The 27,500-nt window shown below is 39.6% G+C and overlaps 1 protein-coding gene across 8 annotated transcripts in view; it reads left to right on the plus strand.

Moving 5' to 3' along the window:
- SOX5 (SRY-box transcription factor 5) overlaps nt 1-27,500 on the plus strand; it is a 1,045,264-nt gene that overhangs the window by 772,301 nt on the left and 245,463 nt on the right. For 5 of the 8 annotated variants that reach the window (XM_044087686.1, XM_044087685.1, XM_044087683.1 and 2 more), the window contains one exon: nt 25,455-25,581. In XM_044087686.1, the coding sequence (XP_043943621.1) occupies nt 25,455-25,581 (127 nt within the window). The remainder of the gene's footprint in view (nt 1-25,454; nt 25,582-27,500) is intronic. The other 3 variants (XM_044087684.1, XM_044087688.1, XM_044087690.1) reach the window with 1 other exon arrangement.

A 27,500-nucleotide genomic window follows, 5' to 3' on the forward strand; every position in this document is an offset into this window, starting at 1 on the left:
TCCTTGCCTAGGCCCTGACCACGACAGATCTTGCTGTCAGTTTTGTGCTTTATTTAATCAGTGCACTATCTGTGTCTGTATATTTTTGCCTCTAAATATTTTGGTTCTCTGTTTAATTATCCAGAAATGTCGTCGGCTAGCCATCCGACTACCAGGATTCTGAAAAAATGCAAAGATAAAGACAGAGACAGGCCGCCAAGGTCTAAAACTGCCGATGATGCTTCTCTTAAGCCAATCACCAGTTCGCCAGTACTCAGTGAGTTACTTTCGCAGCCCCTGATACCTGCTACTTTTGATTCGCAGGCCTCTACTGAGACTCATTCGGAGTCTGGTATGCCGCAAGATGCTTCAACTATGGAACCCACAGATGTCTCTACCTTGGATGGGTCCAGAGCCGCTGTGCAGGCACTGGCTTCAGAGGGTGTATTCAGGCCTACGGACTTGCATATTAAATGGACGCCTCCTTCATTACTAATGCCTAAATCTGGATCCATGTCTAAAAAACCGATGCCCAGGCCACATGCTCAGGCCTCTATGCATAAAAAACAAATGATAAAAATGTCTGAAGACCTAATAACTCTAATCAGGGGTAGCCAAACCCCCCCTTCTAAGAGGCCTAGGGCTGAGCTTGATTATGAATCTTCTGATGAGGATTCTGTTTTTTCTGACTCTTCTGATGACCTGGATTTGTCCTTACCTACTTATGAGGATTCTGATGCAGAGGGCTCTATACCCTCTGCTTCCCCTCCTGAGGATTTTTCTTTTGGGGAAACCTTACATACTTTAAGGGAGCATTTTTACTAGGAAAGCCAGGAATTTTTTGATTCAAAAAAGAGGCTTAGGGATTTCCTACTCATACCTCAGCATAGGCCTTTGGCTATTCCTCCTGTACTAGGCATTGTTGATGATGCCTTCTCAGAATCCAGTTTGGCCCTGATTCCCTGCCTCCTGCTCCCAGTAAATCTGACAGATACTACAGGGTCCCTGAGTCCCACAAGTTCCTTTTCAAAAATCCTATTGCAGATCCAGAGACTGCTAAAAATCCTATCACTTCTGATAGAGACTCCAGGGCGTTGGATAGATGGGGTGAAAAGGTTTGCACGTCAGCAACCTCGGCCATTAGAACTTTAAACTGCCAATTTCCTATATTAAATGTCAGCAACATATTATTGGACTGGTTAAACAGAAAATGATGTTGATTCCTGACTGTGTGGAAAATAAAGACTTACAGGATTTAATGCAATCTGCTGAACAAGTTAGAAAACATACTTTGCAATGTGGTTTTGATTCTTTAAAGGCCTCTTGCAGGGCTGCTGTTACTGGGTCTGTGCTTAGAAGGCATGCTTGGCTTAAGGAGCAATCTTTGCCTGATCATGTTAAAGCTAAATTGTTGGATGCTCCTTTAAATCAGGACCACCTGTTTGGCAACAAGGCTGAAGAAGTTCTTAAAAAGATGGAAGATAAAGCTAAATCTATGCAAACTGTAAACGATATTTTACAAGTTCAGCCTCCTAGATTTAGTTGGCACTGGCCCTTTAAGAATTGGTCCTTTCCAGCCCCTTCTAGGTCTTCTCAAGCCAAACCCAGACACAGCAAAAACCCCAGGTTTCAGTCCCAGTGGACTCACAGAACTAAGCAGTGGGGGGCCTCCACTTCCAAGTCTGGGAATAACAAGACTCCCTCCTATGGTAAACTGTCTCAATGACTTCCTTTTAAAATTTCCAAGCACTTATCTTCTGACTGCCTCTTTGGGGGGAAAGATTGCTCTTCATGCAAAGAACTGGGAACTCATTACCCAAGACAAATGGATTTTAAATATAGTGTCCCAGGGATACATATTTCACTTCCACATGTGGCCGGACCTACCCCCAAATCAGTGGGCAGAGGCCCAAAAACAAGTACTTTCTCTCTTAAGCATGGGGGCTATTCAGATGGTACCAGAAGGGGAAAAGGGACAAGGTTTCTACTCAAGACTTTTCCTGGTACCCAGAAAAGACAAATTATGATGTCCTATCCTGGACCTGTCTACTCTAAACACCTTTCTAGAGATTCCAAAATTCAAGATGCTGACTCTTCACCAATTACTTCCTATTCTAGGCAAAGATGCCTGGTTGGCAACACTAGATTTAAAAGAAGCATACCTGCACATCCCAATCAGGGAATCTTGCAGAAGATACCTACGCTTCAAAGCAGGTTACATGCACTATCAGTTCTCTGCACTGCCCTTTGGCTTATCTACTGCACCCAGGGTATTTACAAAGTGCCTAGCTCCAGTTATTGTATTTTGCAGATAAGTAGTATTCAAATATACCCATACCCGGACAATTGTCTAATTCAGGCAGAAAGCCAGGACATACTTTTGAATCATCTGGCTTTTGCAAAAAGGGTTCTAACTTGTCTGAGGTACACCATAAACGAAAAGAAATTACAACTGGTACCCTGTCAACAAATTATATTCCTGGGAGCAAGCTTGAATACAACTTCCCAAATGGCTTACCTCATGCCAGAAAAGCAAATTCATTTGACAACCTACTTCAAACAAGTGGCCACAAGAACCCTGCTATCTGCAAGACAAATCCTGCAAGCCTTGGGGTTCATAGCTTCCTGCATTCTTCTAATTCCATATGCAAGACTGCATATGAGGAAACTACAGTGGTATCTAAAAAGCCTATGGAGTCAACATTCTCACAGCTTAGAAACAATGATTCTTATCATACCTTGCTTACGCCTAGAGTTCCTTTGGTGGGCAGAGGCCTGCCACCAAAACAAGGGACTACCTTTCACACCACTCCCTGCCACCCAAACCCTAACAACAGATGCATCAGACTATGCATAGGGGGCTCACCTGGCAGGGAAGTGCATTCAAAGGGAACCCAAGTCAAATGCACCTACATGTCAATCAAAAAGAAATGTTAGCTGTACAGAATGCTCTGACAGCCTTCAAGGACTACATTCTTCCAGGACAACTAATGGTAAAGATGGACAACACCACGGTTATGTGGTACATAAACAAGCAGGGGGGTACACATTCTTATCCCCTCTGCAGACTAGCCATGGCATTGTGGAACACAGCCTTGAGCTACCAAGTGCACCTATAAGCTGAATTCCTGCCAGGAAAATTAAATATCTGGCAGAAACCTCATGGACCCACACGAGTGGAAACTAGGACCAAGGATTTTCAACATGTTGACAAGCAAATGGGGGAGCCCAGATAAAGACCTGTTTGCCTCTCCCCAGAACTACCAATTGGACAAATTTTGCACAAGGATTCCCCACAAACAAGCCTGGAAAATGGATGCTCTGTCCTTCAGCTGGAAAAACCTATCAGTTTGTGCCTTCCCCCCGCTGCCTCTGCTCTCTAAAGTACTACTAAAAGTCAAACAGGACAAACCAAGGATGATTTTGATTGCTCCAGACTGGCCGCGCCAACACTTGTACCCCCTCCTGCACAGTGTGTCATGGTCATCTCCATGGCACCTGCCTCAGATTCCTTCCTTGCTGTCTCAGGAGGAGAACCAGATTCTGCACCCTCCGCTTCCAACACTGAACCTTGCAGCCTGGCTAATTACTTAAACTCTCCCTTACCATCCCTCAGCAAACCTGTGATGGATATCATCCTAGAGGCAAGGAGGCCTAGTACTAGAAAATCTTATGCTGAAAAATGGAAAAGATTCTGTGCCTGGAACCAATCTCAAGGGATGAGCGCAGCAGCACCCAGTTTACCTCAGATTTTACAATACTTAACTGAGATGCTTCACAAGGGCCTGGCTTTTTCCTCCATTAAAATCCATGCCTCAGCCATTTCAGCTCATTATAACACAGAAACTCCCCTCTTCTCTCATCCACTGCTCAAGCAGTTCCTCAGAGGGGCCAAAAATTTGAGACCACCCAGGGGAGCTCCAACCTCAGCCTGGGACATTAACTTTGTATTGGAAAAACTCACTCTACCTCCTTTCAGCTGATACTGCAGACTTAAAATTTCTTTCTTGGAAAACAGCTTTCCTTTTAGCAATCACTTCAGCTAGAAGGGTGTCTGAATTACAGGCCCTTATGGCAGTGGAGCCTTTCCTCATCTTTCATGCGGACAGGGTGTCACTCAGAACTAATCCCTCCTTTATGCCCAAGGTGGTATCCAGTGTGGCTCTTAATCAGTCCACTCATTTTCCAACCTTCTTTCCCAAAACAGAACAAAGGGGAATGGATACTGCATTCCTTGGATGTGCACAGACAACTTAGATTCTACTTGGACAGGACTAAACCTCAAAGAAAATTTGAACAACTGCTGGTAGCATTTGCTGCAGGGGCAGAGGGGAAGGCTATTTCAAAACAAACCATTTCTAAATGGATAAGCCATTGCATTCATTTCTGCTATAAGCACCATGGAAAACCTATTCCCCAGGGGATCAGACCTCACTCCACCAGGGCTGCATCTACTTCTACAGCCTTTCTCAGAGGTGTTGCTACCAGGGACATCCTAGAAGCTGCTACCTGGAGTTCTGTACATACTTTCACCAAGCATTATCATTTGCCAATTTTCTCTAACTCCAGAGCTGGCTTTGCCACTGCAGTCTTGCAGGGACTTATAGCTGGCCCTAATGCTCTCTAAATTTCTCCTCCCAACCATAGCTTTGGGAATCTACACAAATGTAATGACTGCAACAGTGAAACACAAAGAACATAGTTCAGTTTTGTACACTTACCATAAATGGAGATGTTCGAGTGTATTCACTGTTGCAGTCCTGGTTACCCTCCCTCCTGCCCCCTAACTTATTTTGGCTATACCTCTACTTTGCTTTACTATGCTTAAAAGCCTTTTTAGTGTATTTGCTTTTTTGTTGGAGGTATACCTTTGTGTTTTTCTGTTTAATTGCTTCCCATTAGTGGGCCACCTAACATCTGGGGCAAGAAAAACAAATGTAATGGCGTTGGCTGCATGTTTTATACCCCTGACAACCTGATGTCATGGAAGAAGGGACAGCAACTGACACAGGACCCAAGACTTTGTTAATCAGGCCAACTGAGGGCTACCTGCAACAGATAACCCAAATGTAATGACTGCAACAGTGAATATACTCGAACATCTAAATTTATGGTAAGTGTACACAGCTGTACATTTGGCCATGTGCTGGGGAGGGATGTTGCATATATTGGGAAAAGGATGCTAAGGATGGAGCTGCCTGGTTAGAAGAAAAGAGGGAGTCCTAAGATAAGGTTTATGGATGGGGTGAGAGAGGACGCAGGTGGTTGGTGTGACAGAGCAAGATGCAGAGGACAGGAAGAAATGGAAACAGATGATCCGCTGTGGCGAGCCCTAACGGGAACAGCTGAAAGAAAAAAAAGAAGATGTGTATGTGTGTGTGTGTGTGTGTGTGTGTGTGTGTGTGTGTGTGTGTGTGTGTGTGTGTGTGTGTGTGTGTGTATGTGTGTGTGTATGTCTTTTATAGTGATACTGTTAGAGAAGGTTTTTGGTAAGGGCAAGTTAATGTCTAGGGTTAGTGCTAGCTTAAGAGTAGAGGTAGGATTAGTACATATGAGTAAGGTGCTGGGGGAGTGGGTCAAAGCCCCTATAGCCATCCTTACTCATATGTGCTGTTCCTAACCCTGCTTCTGCCACTAACCCCAGTCCTACACAATAACGTATGAAAACCCCTTTCACTTACAGTATAACCTGTTGAGATAAAGGATAGACTGACATCATCCCTACAGGTTGAGGATAATGGACCCTAACTCTTTCTGTGTGCTCAACATGCAACGAGACCCAAGTGCAGTATTGTTGTTTAGAAACACATGCTAAATCTTGCTATAACACTTGATGTTTTGCAGGCCAGCTCATCTTGACCCTAAAACTGCTTGCTGCACTACCTGGCCTCTGCCGAGTACAAGAAATAACCCCCCAATGTAGGTAATCTGGCATCAGTCACTCACTCCCAGTGTATGCTGCAAACTTCTCCATTTTCCAGATCATTAGTCAGTCCTAAGTCATCTGAGTGGTAGTCATAGAGTTTAGTCTTCTCTGCAATGAAGCTTATGTCCCAGATGTGTGAAACGTAATGGTCGGTCTTGTGTACCAGAAAGTGAGTCATATTCCAAAAAAAAAGCTACTCAGAGATACTTTATAAACCTAGTATGCAATGAGGTGGTTGAGAAACAGAAATGCCACACAACAGAATAATAACTGTTATTTATACATGTAATATGAAGTTCAGTTTTGGGACGGAACTATACCCAGAGTTAAAGGAAAGTCATAACCTATGGCTCTTTCAGTTTTGTAGATTGCTAAGGTATTATTTGTGACTGATTGTACAAGGTACGTTCTTAGACTTGGCTGTTATACATTTTAACTCTAAACACTTGCCAAATTGTATGTGTAGTATAGACAGATGGTTGGCTGTGTTGTTTTTGTTTCTTGTGTTTCACACTCCTGGATGTTTTCTGCACAGATATATTTCTGTTCTTCTTACTCAGTATTGTTCTGGACACTCCAAAAGTGTTTCTTTTTGCTGGGTAGATGAACAGTGGAAATAACGCTGGGTGTAGTAGAAATAATACTGGTTTACAGTGATTTTAGCAGTTTGGGAAACAGCATCAAGCTATTAATAAATCTATCTAGCAAGTATCGGATGGTGATGTTTATAGACGGAAAGGAGCCTTTAGTTAATTTTAATTATCTAAAATGGGTTACAAGGCAGGCTAATAGAACAGTTCACACTGAGAGATGATATAGATTATTTCTGTCAAGTACTTATATGCATATTAAATGCATAATTAATCACCATATGAAAGTCAAATATATAATTAATTATACACGCTTAAGTCACTAGGCCATCATAGCACTTGATTTAGGAAGTAAATGAGCAAAGTGGTATTCAAAGACTGCTGCAGTGTACAGAGACAACAAGGGTCTGAAATTGTTATATAAAATAGATACAGAGAAGGTAGAACTGTGTGTTTAGGATGTATGTCAGGGCCTCATATGCAATATATGTGAGAACAAGAATAGTAGATAAGGGCATGATCAGAAAACAGAGTTAGCTAGTTAGTTAGTTAACTAGTTAGTTAGTTAACCATGTTAGCCCTGTTGAGCAAAGACCATTTACAGTAAAGACCCAAGGAGAAAATCTGTCCAGATAAATCAAGTAAGATACAAAATAAAAGAATTATGATGCAAATTCTAAAATGTAGAGAGCAGTTAACAGATGTGAAATAAAATTAAGGAGAGTGATAAACATAACAAACTTACATCAATTGGTAGGAGTAATTGTTTGTTTTGAAATTAGTAGGAAATCTTTGATTGCATGTAGAGGGGGGAGTTTGCATAAGACATAACCAGGATGACTGTAAAGTAATTTGCATCTGCTAGTAGGTCTCCGAGATTGTTAGTGGTGCTTACTGTTTAAGAAACTTACGTCAGTCTCTGGTTAATTGATGAACTTGAAATACCAGGAAGAAAAAAAAGCTTGTGAAACCTTGTAAGTATAAATATGAAACTAAATCCCACTTAATCCACATACTAAATGTTTCTGGTGAGCGTGGCAGTATAAGTTTTCACTACTGAATCAAAGGAAGAGACAGTTTTAAACAAGTTTTGTGAATCCTGGTAAATACTCTGTCCTGGCATTCCATGCACCTCCTGCTTCTCTCTTGCTTAAATATACCTGCTGCATTTTTTACTGAAAATATAACTCTGGTGCTTTGCCTCTCCCCCTGGACTGTATTCTGAGATCTGAAGCTGCTGCGGTCCACTACCTGCCCCACCATCTTCCACCACAGAGGTGCACTAGTTATTAAAATCTTGTTTAAATATACCTGCTGCATTTTTTACTGAAAATATAATTCTTCTGCTTTGCCTCTCCCTTGGGACTGTATTCTGTGATCTGAAGCTGCAATGGTCTGCCCCACCATCTTCAGAGCCGCACTAGTTATTAAAATCTGTAGATACTTTTTCCATTAAAGTATCTTACTTGTTCTGGGTGAGTAGCATGCACAGATGCTAAAGCCTGCCATAGAACCCCCTTTTTCTTTGAAACTGACATTAAATTAACAGCATCCCTTAATTAACAGTCAACCCTGACCTTCCTCCTGATTTACTGTTAGCTACTGCCCATAAAACTCACAGTGGTGCTGCCAGTCACAGTTAAATATAATTGCACTTTAACCAGTACCTTACCTACTCTAGTTCACTGTTTCAATTCTTTGCTGAGTTCATTACCTTGTGGAGTGGAATTCAGTCATGCTCACTTGGCTCCCCACCCTGCCCCCTTATCCCACCCACCACACCTATACCCCAATTTATTCAAAACCTCAATCACCTGACTTCCCTAACACCTCCCACCAAGCTATTGCATCATCCCCAAACCACTCCCCCATTTTTCCTTTCACCAACTGCTCATTAATTTGTTCTGTGGTGCTGTACCACATCACACTATCCTTTCTTCCTCTAATAACTCCCAAACCAGATAACTTAACTCCACATATACTATCACCACCTCCTTCAACTCTCACCATGCTTGGACCTTCTATTTTCATAGTGGTTTTCCTCTCCCTAGGCTACCATCAAAATTCCTACCACTCCACTATCACTAACCGCAATCACCTAAACTCCCCCCACGCTAACCTATTCAAACACTTACCACCATAATTGCATATACTTTTCACCTACCATCTTCAACCACACTCCCTTTGATCTCACCAGGCTCACCTACCAAGAAGCTGTTATAAAAATACTACCTAGTTTACTCATATACCATATGATCGCCAACTACCTACACACACTGATCACTGCTACTAACAGACTTGCACTCAGTGGTGACATCCACCCTAACCCACGCCCCTCCACTACTATACCTACCGCTACAAACCTACATGGACCTAATATCCTTTGCAAGCAAAATCCCTCTGACCTCTTAATATTCAGTATAAACATCTGCAGCATCATGAATAAAACTGAAGAGCTACATGCCTCTATATCCTTCTATAGCCGTGATATTGTACTCCTATCCGAGACCAGGCTGAAACCCCACATCAAAGATATCACCGTAGCCCCTCCTGGCTACAACATCCTTAGATGTGATTGAATAGCTAAAAGACGCTGGGGTATTGCCCTACTTTACAGGCACAACCTTAATCTCCAACAGATATGTAAAGATATACTCACTTTTGGCTATGCAGAAACCCTGTTTGCAAATATAAAATTAAACCAGCAGAAACAACTCAACATTATAGGTCTACTTACCACCAGGCGACAATATTGCCACTGTAGGGTCCATTTTACATTGGACTTCCACCGGCCTCCCTCAGGAGACATTTATCCTGGGGGACTTCAACATTGATTGGGCCTCTATCACAGCATTCCCCCCTGAAGTACCACTTAAACCTATTTAACTTCACATAGCTTATCCAAACCCCCACCCGTATAGACAAATACACCAAAAAGGAATCCATATTAGAATGGATTCTAACCAACAAGCCTTCATCTGCCAGTATATCTGGTACGTTACCTCACTCTCTCAGTGATCATCTACCCACATTCATACTAAGACAGCACACAAAAACCACAAAAACCCCATCCTACTTTCTATCTGTAGTTCCAAAGATTTCCTACCAGACCAATTCATCAACAACTTAAAAAAATAAATTGGTCACCTTTTAAAACTCTTACCATTGGAGGAAGCCATGGAGTACTTTAATACTACCTTCTTAGGTTTCCTTATTCTTATGGCCCCACAATGTATAATTCATACTAAAACCATCCGAGCCCCCTGGATCTCAAAGGATACAAGATCCCTACTCAAACAATGAGACATAGCTTGGGCAGCCTTGCGTACCCAACAAAACAAGTACAAATTGACAATACTTCCTAGAGCTCAGAAACAAAGCAAAAAAAAAACAAATATGTAATGACAAAAAAAGTTATTATATCCAGCTACAAAATGTCACTACAACAATCCACAAAAATTCTGGACTACAATCAGCCACGTTCCCCAACCAGGCAAAAATCACCTTTACAAACCCTAACACTGAAGGTGATAACAATGATATTTCCACCCAGTTTAATGACTATTTCACCTCCTCCATCCAAAAGTTATTCAACAATTTCCCCACTACTACTACAAATACCCCCAAAATACAAAACTGTCACCATAATACCAACACCAAATTCTCTCTCAAACCAGTTCCAACTGACCTAATTCATAAACACCTTGCAAAATTGAAACCCAACACTCTCGCTGCTGATAAACTCCCTGTTGATTACCACAGGACTGCCGCCTCTGGCATCACCTACCCTATTTCCATACTCATCAATAGATCCATAGCTGAACACACTGTCCTCTCTCTCTGGAAAATTTCTTATGTCATCCCCTACACAAAGGTGGATCCTCGACAGAACTTAGTAATTATCGCTCCATAGCTATACTATCTCCCCTATCAAAAATCTTAGAAAAATATGTACACACCCAACTACTGAATCATCTTCTTCAGTTTAACCTGCTATTAAATTCTCATCATGGATTTCTGCCAAACCATAGTACCACCTCTGCCCTTATATCCTTTACTGACTACGTCAGCCAACAAAGAAATCTCTGTAACTTAGTATCTGTTGTCTTCCTAGGCCTGTCAAAAACATTTGTCACGGTATCCCACTGCAAATTACTATTGACTCTCTCTGAGCTCAATCTGGGTAACTCCTCTCTACTGTGGTTTAAAAATTATCTGTCTTTCCGGCAACAAGCTGTTAAGTGGCACAACTCTCCCTCCCCTCTCCTCCCAGTGGGACAATGTGTTCCATTCTTGGTCCCTTACTATTTTCCATCTTTACCAATAGCCTCCCCTCGGGTACCCAACAAACTAGTATAGTACAGTATGCTGATGACACTACCCTTGTTTGCTCAGCCCCCGCTCTACAATTACTCAAAGATAGAACCCAGGAAGCCTTCATTACTATAGAAAAATGACTAAATTCCACCCAACTCATACTAAACCCATCTAAGACCCAACTCATGATCTTCCACCCATCCAAAATTTTCACCCCTACCTCGCCTTCTCAATAACATCCTCCAACCATACCCTTACAATACCCTTATTACACCAGTAACCCAAGCCAAGCTACTAGGTGTTGTTGACCAAAACCTAAAATTCGACAAACATGTAGCACTAACAATTGCCAAAGTTCATAAAAAGCTAGGTTCACTCTACCGCTGCAAGAGTTTCCTCACACAGGAATCCTGAATCACTATCTCTCGTACCCATCTACTCTCCACCTTATTATACGCTTTCCCATTTCTAACTAACCTAAACAAATCTGACCTTCTGAAACTATCTACCTGCTACAATAAAATCTCAAAGTTTGCAACCAATGCTAAGTTTTGTTCTCACCACTGCCTCTCCCCAAGACAATTAAGATGGTTAGAACTCCCTAATCTGCTAAAATACAATCAACTTCTCCTGACCCATCAACTGCTATACCAACCAAATAAAATATCTGCCCTCTCTGGTCTGCTCACCTTCCATAATACTGCACATCAATTAAGGTCTTCCAATACCACCCTACTGACTGCTACCAGTTGCTTACATAGCTCAGCCCAATCTCTTTATTCCAATGCAGTTGCTAAGGCCTGGAACTCTACCTCCTGACATTAGATGTCTAAACAGTAAACATACTTTCAAATCCCTACTAAAATATCTCCTATTCAAACCTAGGATATGTTCCTGTACAGAACCAGACTAATTTCACCTGTTCCTGACTTTCAACATCCCTAGATCACAGGTGAACTGTGTAGTTTCACTTAGTGCATAGTACTGTGCACCAGGTGTTTAGGACACCTTTATAGTTATGATTTCTAGTTTATGACTCTGTTTGTCTATGGAAACTTATTTCTGAATTTATGTTCAAGCAATTCTATATCTGTTGTATAATATCTTGTTTAATTGTTTCTTAATATTCTAACCACTGTATGCTGCATCAATTGAAAAACTCTATTTTTTACTCCTTTTATATGTTCTATGCTCTTTGTACAAAATAGCTATGTTTAATTTTTTTATTATTATTATTTTATAATTTTTTACAATGCATTTGGAGCTTTCCTCCCTGGGCCTCCAGTGAAAATGGTCACCTTGTGTCCAGTCGGACTAACCCGGTAAACAAATGGAAAATAAATAAAATAAAAAAATAGGAGTAGTAACAGTAATAATGATGATGATGATAATAATAATAATAATAATATTATTAATAATAATAATAATACTTTTGCCAGCCATACATTCTGAAAAAGCTTATAACTACAAAAAACTTTAAATGTGCAGTTTTTCTTTAATTTCAAGCAAATGTCATTGTGTCATTATGTAAAATATTAGTAAAGTAAATAAATTATTTTCAAAGTGCATTATGTAATGTACATTTCATATGTCTAGATACACCCGCAATGGGGGAAATTGCTTTACATATAGGAGACTGAATGTAAAGACTGTCTTGTCAGAGAGTGACCCATGACTGGACAGAGGACAACCTCTGATTGCACTTTATGTAGTTAATTTTATGTAGAATATAGCAGGTGCTCTGAAAAAGACAACAAGTTTTGTGGCTGGTCTATAAGTATCTGTAATTTTGCTAGTGACATTCGTATCTGGTGAGTGGCAATGATGCAGTGCAGTAGTTTTGGAATGACTAATAAGCAAGTTAGTAAAATTCTGGTTTTACCTGCAGGAAAAGGTTTGGTTCTCTATAAACTACCTAGCAGACAAATGGTTTTGCTGAGACCATTTTCGATGTGTTTCATAGAGATGAGGTTGTCCTCATCAGTGACGTCCAGAAACATCCTGCAAGCCATCTCCTATATTCACCCAGAAGTTTTCCTTTGTATCACTGATGTTTGGCTCAAGAGACTGATTGCAATCACCTGGATGTTCAGAAGTTCTGGAAGTCAGGTATAAGGGCTAACATCTGCTTGTGCCTCATACCCATGGATAATGAATAATCACGCAGCAATCCTTTTACTTGACTAACTAATGCAATTGCAAGTGTGTCCATGCAGCAGTACATTTCCAGTGCCTTAAAGGAGTAAAATAGAAGCAACTGTCAGTTTTATAGTAATCACAAATCATTACAAGGGGCATTATTAGTAATATAGTGATGTTTGATACAGGTGTGATCTTGTGTGTGGATCTCCTCACCATCGCTAGACACTGTTCATCCTGCAGCTAACTATTCTTAATTCTAGGCACAGGTTTACCTGAGTTCACACTTATGCTGTGGTTTTGGTTCTGTAAGCATTCAAATGATGGAGACATTTTATGAATGTTTACTGTTGATTCAAAAACAGACTATTAAGTTTCTTCAGGCATTCTTGTTATTGTATTGGTTAAGAGTCAGATGATGCAAGTTGTCTTCATATGCTGAGCAGAGCTTCATGTTTTTAAATGCATTCCTGGTGTTTTGGTTAAGTTTTTCAGGTTTGGGAGCAAATCTGTACTGTGCATGCCTTCAGGAGTAAGACACCAGTCCATTGGATGTCTGTCTATATGCCTGATGAAAGCTGTCAGGCAGACTGCAGTGTGAAAAATGTACTTTTGTGAGAATGTAAAATGTACTTGTGTGAGAATATATAGGTACATTTTTTTTGCCAAATGAGTGGTAACCTTGGAGTTGATTATGTTTAAGAAGAGGATGAAAGGGTGAAGCACTATATATGGGGGGACACAAATGCCAGATAGGATTATGTGAATACATGAAAAACATCATTCTGCATCCCACACCTGCCAATTGTCCACATGGTTTCAGGCTGGGAAGTGACTAATGTTGTACAAACACTGCCTTTCACTAGTAGTCATTCTAAAGTAGCACGCACAGTATATGCACAAAGTTAGCTGAAAGGATTTGAGTTCTGCATTTAGGTTATGTATGGAGTCATCTTCAACAGAGTGCCAAGAACAGTTTGTCATGGTGCTCCTACTCTCAGATTCGCAGTTCATAGGGTATAGCCAAGGTTTCCGGCTTTCCTCTTTGTCACATTTTCCAGCTTTGCAGGTCTAGGAAAATTCTCTTAGGTTGCATGTATTCTTCCTTTCCTCACAGGTTCATATTGGAATGTACACGTTCATATAAATATACATTTTTTTCAGCTTCAGAAATAGTACTACAGTTATAGTCCTTTTTTCAGTTTTCATGAACAAAACATTAAAGCTGTGTGTGCATACATTCCTTTTTTTGCCACTTTTGGTGGCTCTAGAAAAGGCAGATATGCCTTTGTTGAATCAGAAACTGTTAGAGCAGGTTTGCAGTTACATTTTCACTTTGCTTCATAACCAGGGGAACCATGGCAATCCAGGTTTATATTTATCTTTTCACTATATATTTTTTGACATAAAACATCTGAACATTGAATGGGCTGGACATATTCTGAGATGATTTACTGTTGAGACAGAGCAGAGCCAAAGTTGAACAAAAATAGTAGATATATTAATAATGCCTGTTATATCAGTGTTTTGCATTTCACACAAAGTTGTTACCTTTGACAGTAAAACAGTAACAACACTCACATACATGACCCTTTTAATAATAGCAAGAGCAGAACCTTTGGTTACAGGCTGGTTTAGTACATATTATCTCTTGACTCTGGGCTAATGCCAAGCTTAACTAGTGGCATTCTGCAAATTAATACTCTCTTAATCTCTAGATATGTGAAATGATTTCACACCTCATTCTTATACCTGGTTTTAGTTGCATTGCCGTTCCGTTTTTATTAAATTCTGTGTATGGCATGTCAGGGTGTATACAGCTTGCATGGTTACCTAAAAGATGCAATGATAATACCTTTTTATAAGAATATGATTATCTAATGAAAGTTGAAAACCTTTTGCATTTGCAGTCTGGTTTTAATTTTTGTGTGTGTGTTTACAAAATAAAATCAGGAATATTGATGAGAGATTTCCTGAGGCTCACTCCTGTTCCTGTACAGCCTCATGTCAGATTTCTCACGTGTAAAATGCACTTCAAACATTCTTTCATTGACAGAGGGATTTTGGGGTGTCACTGGAGGAACTTAATTGTAGTTGGCAATTATAGGTCTGAGCTTATTAGTCAAGGACAATGAGAGAAAGTATTTTTGTTTTCTGCTGCAGGTGTGGCTCCTTTAAGTTGGGATAAAACAAACAGCATGTTAATTTAATCCCTTAATGAGGTTTGGTATGATGAGGAGAGAAAAGGTTAATCTTCAATCACAGGAGTACCTTTAAGCTTTGCTATTATTTTCTCTCTGATCCCTTTCTTATGCTAACAATCCTTTGTTGGCTTGTCTACCTTTTTTGTGCACTAGTTTGCATTAAATGAAGACTTGAGTCAAAGGACTTCAGGTAGTTCGGAGTGGGAGCAGAACCTGACAGCCTGTCTAGCAAAGAAAAATCTCTGAGCACCTGACAGAAATCCCTTCTGCACAATTTAGTGGTAACATGCCTATGTGGCTTCAGGGATCAAGTGAAGACTTGTGTTACATAATAATCCCGGCCCCCACTAACAGATCAAGATCAAGCTTCTTTCTTCTTGTTCTGAGTGAGCCCTTAAGACTGATTTAACTCTTGCCATGGGATGAAAAGCTATTCATTCTTTTAGAATATCAGAGCTAATTAATATCATTTAAAAAAAGGAACTGAGGCTGTCAGCAGAGCCATCTGCCTTTTAAATGTTGGCTGTATTTTTTCTGCACTTGCATTTGAAAGTCTTTCCAAAGCAGATTTCTGTTCTGCCAGTAACTTTGAGAAGTCCGTGGCTTTCTTCCTAGGAGGACTGTGAACAACACCGATGAGGCTGTTACTTCTTGCTTGCTGCTGTTGATATGACGATCTGACAGGAGTTTGCTCATGTTGATTTAGTTTATATGTTTAGTGTTTTATGCATACTGTTATGTGCTTTAGGTTAAATTTTGTAATCAATCAAGGTTGTCAGTTGTCGTGTAACAAACCCTTGATAGAACTTTTGTTTAGACATCAGAAAGCATCCTAAAGATTATAATGGGCCTTTTTGCTTTCCCTAAATTGATGTCATCAAGAAATCAAGCTTAAAGCAAAGTTTTAGACATAGAACCAAAAGATGAACTGAAGAATTTACTTATTATAAAAAGTCAAATCTAATTTCAAAGCAATAAGAAAAGAAAAAAAAACAAAAAACACATGTTTATGGCAATGGGTAATATGCATAAAATTGCTTTTCACAAGCCTATGTACCAGATGTGACATATAATCAAGCTACACCTTAGAGAATGTAAACTAGTATCTAAAACACAGGAGAAATCAAGTGTAACACAATATTTATTTATGTTAATATTTTCATCTTTTAGGTTAAAATATGCTAGGTTTCAAAAGTAGAATCAACAAGCCACAGCTGATTTGCCAAGTTGTTACCTTGTTACTTTAAGAACCTTTCTAGTGCCTTTGTTCCATTCTCTTACAGAGCCCTGTATTACGAAGTCATTCTCCATCACAGCCCTGTATTATGAAGTCATTATCCATCACTGCCCTGTATAACGAAGTCATTCTCCATCACAGCCCTGTATTATGAAGTCATTCTCCATCACATCACTGTATTACAAAGTCATTCTCCATCACAGCCCTGTATTACAAAGTCAATCTCCATCACAGCCCTGTATTACGAAGTTATTCTCCATCACAGCCCTGTATTACGAAGTCATTCTCCATCACGGCCCTGTATTATGAAGTCATTCTCCATCACAGCCCTGTATTAAAAAGACATTCTCCATCACAGCCCTGTGTTACGAAGTCATTCTCCATCACAGCCCTGTATTACGAAGTCATTCTCCATCACAGCCCTGTATTACAAAGTCATTATCCATCACTGCCCTGTATTACAAAGTAATTCTCCATCACAGCCCTGTATTATGAAGTCATTCTCCATCACATCCCTTTATTACGAAGTCATTCTCCATCACAGCCCTGTATTAAAAAGTCAATCTCCATCACAGCCCTGTATTACGAAGTCATTCTCCATCACAGCCCTGTATTACGAAGTCATTCTCCATCACAGCCCTGTATTACGAAGTCATTCTCCATCACAGCCCTGTATTACGAAGTCATTCTCCATCACAACCCTGTATTACGAAGTCATTCTCCATCACAGCCCTGTATTACGAAGTCATTCTCCATCACAGCCCTGTATTACAGTCATTCTCCATCACAGCCCTGTATTACGGTCATTCTCCATCACAGCCCTGTATTACGAAGTCATTCTCCGTCACAGCCCTGTATTACAAAGTCATTCTCCATCACAGCCCTGTATTACGAAGTCATTCTCCATCACAGCCCTGTATTACGAAGTCATTCTCCATCACAGCCCTGTATTACGAAGTCATTCTCCATCACAGCCCTGTATTACGAAGTCATTCTCCGTCACAGCCCTGTATTACAGAGTCATTCTCCATCACAGCCCTGTATTACGAAGTCATTCTCCATCACAGCCCTGTATTACGAAGTCATTCTCCATTCTGCCAGTAACTTTGAGAAGTCCGTGGCTTTCTTCCTAGGAGGACTGTGAACATCACCGATGAGGCTGTTACTTCTTGCTTGCTGCTGTTGATATGAAGATCTGACAGGAGTTTGCTCATGTTGATTTAGTTTATATGTTTAGTGTTTTATGCATACTGTTATGTGCTTTAGGTTAAATTTTGTAATTAATCAAGGTTGTCAGTTGTCGTGTAACAAACCCTTGATAGAACTTTTGTTTAGACATCAGAAAGCATCCTAAAGATTATAATGGGCTTTTTTGCTTTCCCTGTATTGATATCATCAAGAAATCAAGCTTAAAGCAAAGTTTTAGACATAGAACCAAAAGATGAACTGAATAATTTACTTATTATAAAAAGTCAAATCTAATTTCAAAGCAATAAGAAAAGAAAAAAAACAAAAAACACATTTTTATGGCAATGGGTAATATGCATACAATTGTTTTCACAAGCCTATGTACCAGATGTGACATATAATCAAGCTACACCTTAGAGAATGTAAACTAGTATCTAAAACACAGGAGAAATCAAGTGTAACACAATATTTATTTATGTTAATATTTTCATCTTTTAGGTTAAAATATGCTAGGTTTCAAAAGTAGAATCAACAAGCCACAGCTGATTTGCCAAGTTGTTACCCTGTTACTTTAAGAACCTTTCTAGTGCCTTTGTTCCATTCTCTTACAGAGCCCTGTATTACGAAGTCATTCTCCATCATAGCCCTGTATTATGAAGTCATTATCCATCACTGCCCTGTATTACAAAGTCATTCTCCATCACAGCCCTGTATTACGAAGTAATTCTCCATCACAGCCCTGTATTATGAAGTCATTATCCATCACTGCCCTGTATTACGAAGTCATTCTCCATCACAGCCCTGTATTATGAAGTCATTCTCCATCACATCCCTGTATTACGAAGTCATTCTCCATCACAGCCGTGTATTACAAAGTCAATCTCCATCACAGCCCTGTATTACGAAGTTATTCTCCATCACAGCCCTGTATTACGAAGTCATTCTCCATCACAGCCCTGTATTATGAAGTCATTCTCCATCACAGCCCTGTATTAAAAAGTCATTCTCCATCACAGCCCTGTGTTACGAAGTCATTCTCCATCACAGCCCTGTATTACGAAGTCATTCTCCATCACAGCCCTGTATTATGAAGTCATTCTCCATCACAGCCCTGTGTTACAAAGTCATTCTCCATCACAGCCCTGTATTATGAAGTCATTCTCCATCACAGCCCTGTATTACGAAGTCATTCTCCATCACAGCCCTGTATTACGAAGTCATTCTCCATCACAGCCCTGTATTACAAAGTCATTCTCCATCACAGCCCTGTGTTACGAAGTCATTCTCCATCACAGCCCTGTATTACGAAGTCAATCTCCATCACAGCCCTGTATTACAAAGTCATTCTCCATCACAGCCCTGTGTTACAAAGTCAATCTCCATCACAGCCCTGTATTACAAAGTCATTCTCCATCACAGCCCTGTATTAAAAAGTCATTCTCCATCACAGCCCTGTGTTACAAAGTCAATCTCCATCACAGCCCTGTATTACGAAGTCATTCTCCATCACAGCTCCTCAACAGGGCTGTTTGCTTTTTTTGATTTTCTCCCTTCATTTTGGTACATTGTGCTGTTAACTCTTTTTTCTGTACTTCTCAAGTATCCCTCAGAAATCAGATGAAATGTCATTTCCTGTCCTGTCTGTTTAATGTCACTTCAGTTATTTCATACTTCTGTCTCAAGCACAGGCTGTATCCCCCTTTAGTGTATGTGTAAAGAATGTGGATCAGATTTTCAGAGTTTCTTTCACAGAGCATTGGAGATGTGTTGATGAAATCCGATAGCTATCTCGGTTTGTATCTAGCCGCTGAGTGATTCACAGTTTCAGATCCAAATGGTAATCCCACCACCACACACAGCATGTTTTTTGTCCTGCCATGTAAATGTGACTCTACTGCAGATGGAGTTTTTTTTAATACTATCTCAGTCTGTTTTATCTAAATGGAATGGATTACTGCAGATGTATCGTGCATTCTACCCATCAACTGATGAAAGAGTACATGGTGGTGAACTTATTGCCAAACAGTAATTCTGGGGTAGATTTTTTGGATTTCAAAGTTCTGGGATTTCTTTCCTCTCTCAGAAGCAAGCTTTCTAAGAAAAAAGGTACAATGTTCCAGATTACATCCAATTTACTGAAACATCACAAATTATAGCCTCATCTTTGACACAGGATTCAGATATTTGGGTAGAGTGCAGATTTTTTAACTCCTTCAATGTCCTTTGGAAAATCCTGACTACAGCTTCAGGCTTCAAATGTCATGCCACAGAATCTTATTTTCTTCACATACATCACATGTGATGACCTTAATTCCACTGGCATCAAGTCTTTACAACACATACTGCTAACTAAAACAGAAATTAGTCTGAAGACTTTTAGAACAAAGATTTGACCGGTTGAAAGCTATTATCAACTGAAATACCTCACTTTTCCTGTTGCATGAATTATGTTTGTCTTGCAGATCTGTGCAGGACTCCTGTAAAGGCAATGAACCGGCTCTGAGGTACAGAAGGTTAAAGCTTGGACTGCAGTCAAGACACCTTGGATTTAGTTTAAGCACCTTGGGTGCTGCAGCAGCCATGTTGGGGAGAGAGAGAGAGAGAGAGCTGCAATTTATTTATTTATTTTATTTGACATTTATTGACTGGGTTAGTCCAACTGAACAAAGCCCTTTTTCAGCAGAGGCCTGGGGAGAAAAACTCCACAATTAGTACAAATAAATAGTATAACAAATCTATAACCAAATTATATAAGTAGTATAACAAAGCAAAAGTGTACATACAAGTAGTATACACAAATCCTATGTGGAAGCATTTGTGCATAAGTTATATGCAGGCATATACCACAGCACTTCGACTGGTACAATAGCAAATACAAGAGTCTGACTGTAACACAAATCCAGGGTGTAATACTTTGTACATCAGCAGTTATATACAAGCCTTTACCATGGCACTTTGAGTGGCACAGTGCCAAATATGTGTGCCTAACAGTACCAAAAGGTATAAAAGAAGCTCAAGTAAAAGCAGGAATAAGTGGTTAGGTAAGCAGAGACCAGAGACTAAAAGATGAAGTTATTGTAAGTCTAGGTGGAGTAGGGGGTTGAATTTTGAGGAGAAAGGTGGACATTAGAGGAAGAGAGGAGGATTGATGTAAGGAAGCAATGAAGGAATTCCTGCTGTCTTATCTCATTGGGCAGGCTTGGGGACTGGGCATGCATGTCCAGGGTGCACTCTCCATCTTAGAATCTCCAATTGAGATGGAAGAGATCAAATGGAGGTGCCTGCAAGAGGAATGAGGTGGGAGCTTCTGCTGGACATTTCACTCATGGAAGTACGCAATAGATACTTCCTAATGCCCACTGCGCACCCACCCCTTGAGCACCAGCAAGCATGTGCAGAGGGGAATGTGTTAGAGCTATGGAGAAAACAACTGATGCCCACAAATAGCAGTACTACTTGTGATGTTCAGCTTTCACCCCAAAGGGATAAATGGATTATGGGACTTCTGACCAGTACCTAGATCGATTTAGCAGGGGAATTGGAGCTTAATAGCCAGAGAGCTTTGCAGTAAATAAAATAATTTTTAAAAATCCTGTGAAACAACTGAATATTTAGTAATTCCATTGTTTGCTAAAAATGCATGTGCTATGCTGTAGCAACCCTTAGCAGCTGTTAAATACCATGAACAACTTCTTCTGAGTGCCACCTGAGCAGTCACATTTCTCTTTCTCGTATACATTTGTCCAGAAGATTCCTTCCATGATGCCTCACTGCTGTCATTCTCCTTCTGACCTCTCTACATCTCCTTGGTACATAGGATGCACTCCTTTACCACCTAGTTTCTCCTTCTGACCTCTCTACGTCTCCTTGGTACATAGGATGCACTCCTTTACCACCTAGTTTCTCCTTCTGACCTCTCTACGTCTCCTTGGTACATAGGATGCACTCCTTTACCACCTAGTTTCTCCTTCTGACCTCTCTACATCTCCTTGGTACATAGGATGCACTCCTTTACCACCTAGTTTCTCCTTCTGACCTCTCTACGTCTCCTTGGTACATAGGATGCACTCCTTTACCACCTAGTTTCTCCTTCTGACCTCTCTACGTCTCCTTGGTACATAGGATGCACTCCTTTACCACCTAGTTTCTCCTTCTGACCTCTCTACATCTCCTTGGTACATAGGATGCTTTCCTTTACCACCTAGTTTCTCCTTCTGACCTCTCTACGTCTCCTTGGTACATAGGATGCACTCCTTTACCACCTAGTTTCTCCTTCTGACCTCTCTACATCTCCTTGGTACATAGGATGCACTCCTTTACCACCTAGTTTCTCCTTCTGACCTCTCTACGTCTCCTTGGTACATAGGATGCTTTCCTTTACCACCTAGTTTCTCCTTCTGACCTCTCTACGTCTCCTTGGTACATAGGATGCACTCCTTTACCACCTAGTTTCTCCTTCTGACCTCTCTACATCTCCTTGGTACATAGGATGCACTCCTTTACCACCTAGTTTCTCCTTCTGACCTCTCTACGTCTCCTTGGTACATAGGATGCACTCCTTTACCACCTAGTTTCTCCTTCTGACCTCTCTATGTCTCCTTGGTACATAGGATGCACTCGTTTACCACCTAGTTTCTCCTTCTGACCTCTCTACGTCTCCTTGGTACATAGGATGCACTCCTTTACCACCTAGTTTCTCCTTCTGACCTCTCTACGTCTCCTTGGTACATAGGATGCACTCCTTTACCACCTAGTTTCTCCTTCTGACCTCTCTACGTCTCCTTGGTACATAGGATGCACTCCTTTACCACCTAGTTTCTCCTTCTGACCTCTCTACGTCTCCTTGGTACATAGGATGCACTCCTTTACCACCTAGTTTCTCCTTCTGACCTCTCTACATCTCCTTGGTACATAGGATGCACTCCTTTACCACCTAGTTTCTCCTTCTGACCTCTCTACGTCTCCTTGGTACATAGGATGCACTCCTTTACCACCTAGTTTCTCCTTCTGACCTCTCTACATCTCCTTGGTACATAGGATGCACTCCTTTACCACCTAGTTTCTCCTTCTGACCTCTCTACATCTCCTTGGTACATAGGATGCACTCCTTTACCACCTAGTTTCTCCTTCTGACCTCTCTACGTCTCCTTGGTACATAGGATGCACTCCTTTACCACCTAGTTTCTCCTTCTGACCTCTCTACGTCTCCTTGGTACATAGGATGCTTTCCTTTACCACCTAGTTTCTCCTTCTGACCTCTCTACGTCTCCTTGGTACATAGGATGCACTCCTTTACCACCTAGTTTCTCCTTCTGACCTCTCTACGTCTCCTTGGTACATAGGATGCACTCCTTTACCACCTAGTTTCTCCTTCTGACCTCTCTACGTCTCCTTGGTACATAGGATGCTTTCCTTTACCACCTAGTCACCCTCCTCATATGTTCACATGTCTTACTCTTGCTAAATGTTTCTTGTTTCCTTTTTGTCTGTCACTTCCTTCTATATCGGCCCTCATTGCATATGTTCTTCATCCCTAATTTGTGCCTGAATTTTTTCTCTTATGTTTTCCTATTGACTTTTTATACTTACAAATTACTGTTAAACGATTATTTACACCTTCTTTTGTTTTGTTAACTTAATATGTTCAGCGTTACAGTGTTTAGTAATGAAAAATGTTGATTGTTATTAAAGAATTAAAAAAATGGTCTTTAAATGAAAATGTGTCTGCAACTCTGTGTATTTGTGTGTATATATATCTATATATATCTTTATATATATATATATATATATATATATATATATATATATATATATATATATATATATATATATATATATATATATATATATATATATGTATATATATATATATATATATGTGTATAGATAGATAGATATAGATAGATAGAAATATGTGTAGATATAGATGTATATATAGATATATATTTGAAACACACATACACACACACACATATAGATGTATAAACATAGGTAAATGGATATGCATATGCCTGTGTATGCATACATCCATGTGCAAGTATCAATTTTGTCTGATTTTCTTTCCTTCCTGTATTCCATTATATGCACTTTGTTACACAATCACTACAAAGTGATTCTACAAAGGAGAAAATAGCAGATTTTTTCTGCAATCATTAGCCTGAAAAAAAATATGGAGTGCAAAGAAGATAGTGTTTTTGAGTTATGTTCAGGGATATAGAGAGTACATGTTAAACGGCTTCCTAGAAGAAATTGAGAATTGTACTTCAGTGCATAAGGGGAAAAAAACAATTGCACCATACATGACGAATGTTTGTTGCTTCTTTGTTAAAGGTGGTTCCCCAAAGAATGATCAATGTCTAAATTTAAAAATTCTTGTATTACATGTGTACAAAATGAAAACAATGTGTTTATTTTAATTCTTGAAATGCTCCTTTGGATCATTTCATATCTGTATGATCCGTACGTTGTACTGAGGTACAGTGTGTTTGTTCTTTTGTTATTGTGTGACTGCATAGTCAGTCTTATTATCTTCAAAACATAATTTATCTAAATTTAATTAGTCCTTCAGTGCTGTTATTCAAGTGTGATTATGTGGTTAAGTAACAGACTGGATTATAGAATAAGAGGATTCAGGTTAATGGAATACAACCCAAGTCCATGGATTCACCAACTTTTATGGTGCAAATTGGTCAGCCATCTGGCTATCACTGATATTCTGTCTTCACTATACCAGTTTCATAATAAGTGCATATTCTATCTATATCACACACACACACACACACACACACACACACACACACACACACACACACACACACACACACACACATACATTTATATTTAAAGAGAGAGAGCGGAAAGATAAAATAAGAAAGAAGCAAAGACAAATATTTCCTAAGCTTTTACTCCTGATATTCCTTCTGCTTAACTGCAAAAGTAATACATGTTGTGTATTAATGTGTATAAACAATGCTATTGTACATGTACAGAAAAATTTTGCCACAAAGAAAATACTTCACTGGTGAGTTGCTAGGGTTACAGTTCAAGACAGAGTTTGCCTAAGTTTAGCAGAAGCCCAAAGATACACTGGGGCTGGCAAGCAGTATATCTTGTGTATGCTAATGATGGCTGTTGGCCTTATTGGATGTAAGTAGCACTTTGTTTAGTACTCAGCACCTGTTTTTTTTTGCACAACAAAGGTACATGACTGAGCAACATGTACACATGGTTAGATGATGAACGATCAGTGACTGCATGGAACAGTGCACTTACAGCTTGGTGCAAGAGGTAGCCGTAAACAGTTCACTTACAGCTTGGTGCAAGAGGTAGCTGTAAACCATGAAGGTTAATGATAATAAAAAAAACAAAACAAAAAAACTTCAGAATAGAAAACATATAACTATGTTGTGAATCTAGTAAAGTTTGCTGAGCTCTATATATTCCAAGCACTCACATCCCTTCAGCCAGCTAGTTCTGTATAGTGTATATAAGGTAGGAATATTTATTTATTTATGCCCCTTAGTTATGAGGGAGTATTTTTTCCAGCATAACAACTGTCCAGAGTAACATATATATATATATATATATATATATATATATATATATATATATATATATATATATATATATAGCATAATTTTGTAGCATGTATGGAAGGCTACTCTAGTCTACATTTAACTGAAAATGTAAATGAAAATGTGCAGGTTACCTGCACTCATGATACTCCATATGCTATTTTTGGGTCCAAGAACGGAAATCAGACAGAATACACTGGCATATCTTTTCAGATATTCTCTCCTTGTGGATTAGTAGAGTTTACATTCTTATATTTTATCAAAGGTTTCTTGTATTTTTGATTTCTGTTTCATGTTCAGCAGGTTCAAGGCCAACTTCCTCCATTAATGATACCCGTGTTCCCTCCAGACCAACGAGCCCTGGCAGCAGCAGCAGCCCAGCAAGGGTTCCTCCTCCCACCTGGATTCAACTACAAAGCTGGATGTGGTAAGTGTGCTGGCGCGATGCATTTTTCAGTAGAACTGCTTAACAAAAAAAGAAAATAACAGTCTGAGTCGAGTGTTGCCTAATCCCAACATGTATAAGTAGTGAACGTATATAGCTTTTCATAGAAAAATGTAGCTATTGTTCTGTTTGCATGTGTGTGTGCATGTTTGTGTATGAATGCAAGCATTATAATTTCTCTGGTCCTTTACAGAACTGAGCAGATAAGTATAACGTGTGCCATAAAACAATATGTGGCCATTGTTTCAACTGTCCATCTCATGGTACTGCAGATGAGCCCATACTGTAGACTGACTAACGTCTTCATACAGCAAACATATGATGTGTAAGAATGCCACCAAGAATTCAGTATGCTGATTCGTCTGATACAATGTGTGTGTGTGTGTGTGTATATATATATATATATATATATATATATATATATATATATATAGCCTAAAACAAATACATTGTTACCCTTATGAAAATATGAAAGTACAAGTAATACATGGATAGCATGAGCTGTTGAAAATAAATCAAGGTTGTCCAGTTGCAGGGGGGGATCTCGTAACCCTTTATTTTAGATATAAATCTGACACGGCTCTCTGAATATATGTCTAACACTAAAAAATAATGTTATTCACTGATAGTTAGGGCCCTAAACAATACAGATGAAAAAGCTGCTCTAAGATGGGAGTGGCTAACATTTCATCTCAGATTGTGTTGCAGTGGCCAGCATGCAAATGTTATTGCTGATGTATAGAAGAACATATCACTCAGGCAGGAGAAAAAACTATAGGAATTGAGAATAAAATCTATGCAAGGAAAATTGATGCTATTTTAATGTATTACATAGTTTAGTATGAGTTTTACAGAACTGACATTACTTTAGAATGGAAAATATTTTTGGGGACAGTAAGTGTTAGTAGACAATTGTATTTTTAATCGCCATTTATGGCTGAATCTTCTCATTTATAATAAAGCCAGCACTGTCTGCATTTTTGGCAGTGTGGCTGTGTGGCTGTGTTCACAATTAATGTCAGTATCATGGAAATATATTCCAGTTTTCTATATGAGCAGCACACCCTTAAAATCCTAATTTTACTCGATTTCCCTTAAGTGACTGAAGCTTGGTGCCAGTGATTCTGCAATTATGTCTTCTTTCCACTGTCCTAATCATCTTTTCCAGCCATGCATATAAGGTGTGGGCAGCTCAAATTTGGCAGTGTCATAATTGTTCCATGTTACTCGTTGTGACTGAAGCCTCGTGGATGATTGAAATTTGCATCTTTGAGTAAGACCAATACAACAGGGCTGCTCTGTTTTAACTTTGTCATTTCTGTGGATTTGTGTTTGTTGTCACAGGTTGAGGATATGACAGTTGCATCAGTTTTGTGATTAGATTGTGATGATTGAAGGTAATTGTTCTGGGTCGAAGTGAACAAATGATCATCTTCACCAGCATTTCAAATACATGTGACTTGTTTGCATTTTCTGTACTGAAGTCCAACTGAAGGTCTGAAACCTGAAGTAAACTTACTTTTATTAACTTACACACTTACAGACATACAAATATTTAGTGGTTGTTTTCCTGCATAGTTCACAGACTGAATTTCACTACATGCTCGGGTTCTTAAATGGATTCTGACTAGCTGTGTTTCTGCAATGATCTATTTAAAGCTGGACATTCCTGAAAAAAAGATTTTTTGTTTAACTAGATGACGCTGTGCATAGGTTACCTCCAATTAGCTGTATCTTTTCTTTTTGTTAGATCAGTGTTATGTTGCCAGGATTTTACAAATTTTACAGCAACTTGCAGACTGCCTCCCTTTTCCTGGGGAGTGTAGTAACTGTGTTTGTGTTTTTTCTATGGTATTTATCCTAGCTATGGAAGTAAAGATGCAATGCAAGCAATAAAATCA

This window comes from Protopterus annectens, chromosome 11.part0, assembly GCF_019279795.1.
Source record: "Protopterus annectens isolate FY-2018-M chromosome 11.part0, PAN1.0, whole genome shotgun sequence".
Lineage (NCBI taxonomy): Eukaryota > Metazoa > Chordata > Ceratodontiformes > Protopteridae > Protopterus > Protopterus annectens.